General features: G+C 36.6%; 1 protein-coding gene across 1 annotated transcript; it reads left to right on the top strand.

The window, feature by feature from the left end:
- Positions 1-1,697: 1,697 nt before the first annotated feature.
- Positions 1,698-2,582, top strand: LOC131657932 (uncharacterized). Its single transcript, XM_058927278.1, has one exon. It carries the CDS (start codon positions 1,698-1,700, stop codon positions 2,580-2,582), a length of 885 nt encoding a protein of 294 aa, XP_058783261.1.
- The last annotated feature ends 381 nt before the right edge of the window (positions 2,583-2,963 follow it).

The following is a 2,963-nucleotide window of genomic DNA, read 5'->3' as shown; positions in this document are numbered from 1 at the left end:
TTGAGGTATTTTGTTAACAACAACAAGTGCTTGGTTGGGTGGTGTAGCGTTTGTTTGGCAACCCAGGGTCCAGGGTTCTATCCCTGGCCCCTGCATTCTTTTTGCAAATAATTTCTATGTACAGATTCCATGCATACAAGCTCATCAGGAATATGATGCACTCTTCATTATCAACCCTAGGATCTCCTATCATCCAAATCTAACGTACACAGAACTGGAGGCACACCATAAACCCCCAAGGAGCTGCCACACAGGATCACGCCCAGGTTCTATTTATTTTTTATTTTACACCATTATTTAATTTAGTTAGATTAAAATGTTAATTAATTTATTTAATTTAGGATTTGAATAATATAATTAGGGTTAAATAATAAAATTAGGATTAGACTAGGGTTTAGGATTTCTCCCGATTTATTCAATTATCTCGACTATTCAATTTAATTGTTTTAATTAATTTAATTACTTTAAAAAAAATCATAAAAAATCCTAGAGAGTTAGTAATGGGGTTTGTCCAATCCCATTGTCGTTTGGCGAAAACATTAACATTAATTCTCTCCTCGACCCGACTAAAGCTATTAGTCGCATTAGACGAGAGATAAAAAAATGTTTAATTTAAAATACATTTAATTTGCTGCCCGCAACGATCGAATCTATCGATCTGAGTAACCAGCAATGCCCCATTAATCCGTTAGCTATACTGATCAAATCTATTGATCATCGCATCTAACGGTGACATATCAAATCAGGGTTGTACGCCCAAACAAACGGTCAAAACACACTAAACCATGACACTACGGATCTTCATCATTTTCAATCAGGCAATTCAAAATGCCTTTCAAATCACAACTTCTAAAACTGCGATAGGCCATTCAAAAAGCCTTCAAACCATATCATATCAATTCTAAGGCGTACAACCCTGTGCCCGAACTACGTTGACTCTGATTCTCCATAAGGAGATACGTAGGCACTTGGATAACCAAGGCGAGTCCCCCTCCCTAAAATCTCAATTTTCCCCCTATTCAATTCCTTAGCTATTAACCTTAACTTTTAGCCATAAAACTTGACCCTTAGATTCAAAGCCAATAGGAAAGGGTTGAGGGTGCCTAACACCTTCCCTCGACCTGATTATAATAACTTACCCCGATCTCTAAACTGCGTAGGGTTTCCTATTCGCCCTTCAGAATAGGTGGCGACTCTAAAAAATATTAATTTTTAGGGCAGGTTGCTACAGAAAGCTCACAAAATATTGTCGTTGAAGCTCAGGTCTGGCGTCGCACAAGTGGAGTGACAATAGGGTTCAAAGAATTTTAATTTTCATTGCTCTGATAAATGAAAAGTCTAATGTCTAATAAAAAATAAAGTTATTTAAAGTGAATAAAGTATTAAAGTGGGAGAAGTTTTATTGGGTTGGGCTTTTTAAAATTTCAAGAAAAAAAAAAGTAAAATCAAGTTAAAGAGTAAATTCCAACGATTATATGATTTTACACGATTTTAGAGCGATTTAAATCGTGTAAAATCGACCCAGTATACGATTTTACTTAAAAACGATTTTACCTGCGATTTAATACTAAATGCCAATCTAAAAACGTAAAATCTAAGAGTTTAGGATTTAAATCGCAATTTTAACAACCTTGAATAGGAAGAACATTTCACCAAGGTGCACCTTACAAATTGACCTGCAAAAATCATATGACATTATGGAGTGGAATGATTTGGAGATGGTAATGGAGGAAATGAGTTTCCCTGCTCAATTCACTAGGTGGATCATGATAGTAGTCAAGTATGTGTCTTATAGATATTTGATCAATGGACAAATGAATAGTATTTTGGAAGCCAAGAGGGGCCTGAGACAAGGAGACCTTGTCTCACCCCTCCTCTTTGTCCTTATAATGGAATATTTCCATAGGTGTTTGACAAAATTGCAGAAGGACCTTGATTACAATTATCATCCAAAATGTGCCAAGCTTAGAATAACCAATGTTTGTTTTGCAGATGATCTACTCTTATTCTTTAGGGGAGATGTGAAAAAAATACAACTTTTGATGGCAGTCTTCAAACAATTCTTTGAGGCTACAGAATTGACAATAAATCCTGCTAAATGCATAATTTATTTTAGAGGAACACAAGATCAAGAGCAACATGATATTATGGAGGAAATACATTTCACCAAGGGACGACTACCATTCAAGTACCTTGGTGTGCCTCTATCGAGCGGAAAGCTAACCATTAGCCAATGCCAACCTGTTATTGACAAGATGGTAAGAAAGATACAACACTGGTCCACAAAGCTTATCTCTTATGCAGGAAGACAACAGTTGGTGAAGAGTGTTCTCATGAACATTTCAGGGTACTGGATGCAGGTCTTCCCAATGCCAAAAACTGTCATCAAGCGCATTAACACCATTTGTCATAATTTTCCATGGTCTAGAAAAACCACAGGGAAGAAAGCTCATGTGGCATGGGAAGATGTATGTCAACCAAAGAATGTAGGTGGCCTTAATTTGAAGTATCTTGAGGATTGGAACAAAGTGACCATGCTAAAAATTCTGTGGAACCTTCACATGAAAACTGATAAGCTATAGATAAGATGGTTGAATGCTTACTATATGAAGGGAACCCCTATCTTGTAGTGGGAAACTAAACATACAAGATCTTTTATGATAAAAGCGATTATGAAACATAGGAATCTACTTCTGAATAATGTGTACTGGGGTGACAGCATTACTCAAAGGGTGTATCAAACCAAACACATGTACAGGGAGATCAGAGGTGACATTATCCCTACCACATGGAAGAAACTTTTCTTTGAAAACTGTGCTAGGCAGAATTCCTACTATGGATCGACTTGAGAGAATTGGCATTACAACAGGTGTTTGCAGCTTCTGTAATCACAATGAAACATTGAATCACCTTTTCTTTGCCTGCAGTTATACCAGATACATATGTCAAAAGATGTTACAATG

Source organism: Vicia villosa, linkage group LG3 (genome assembly GCF_029867415.1).
Source record: "Vicia villosa cultivar HV-30 ecotype Madison, WI linkage group LG3, Vvil1.0, whole genome shotgun sequence".
Classification (NCBI taxonomy): Eukaryota; Viridiplantae; Streptophyta; class Magnoliopsida; order Fabales; family Fabaceae; genus Vicia; species Vicia villosa.
This window is presented reverse-complemented; position numbering and strand designations above follow the sequence as displayed.

Coding starts and splice junctions, on each gene's coding strand:
- LOC131657932 (XM_058927278.1), top strand. CDS start 1,698: ATGGAGTGGAATGATTTGGAGATGGTAATGGAGGAAATGAGTTTCCCT.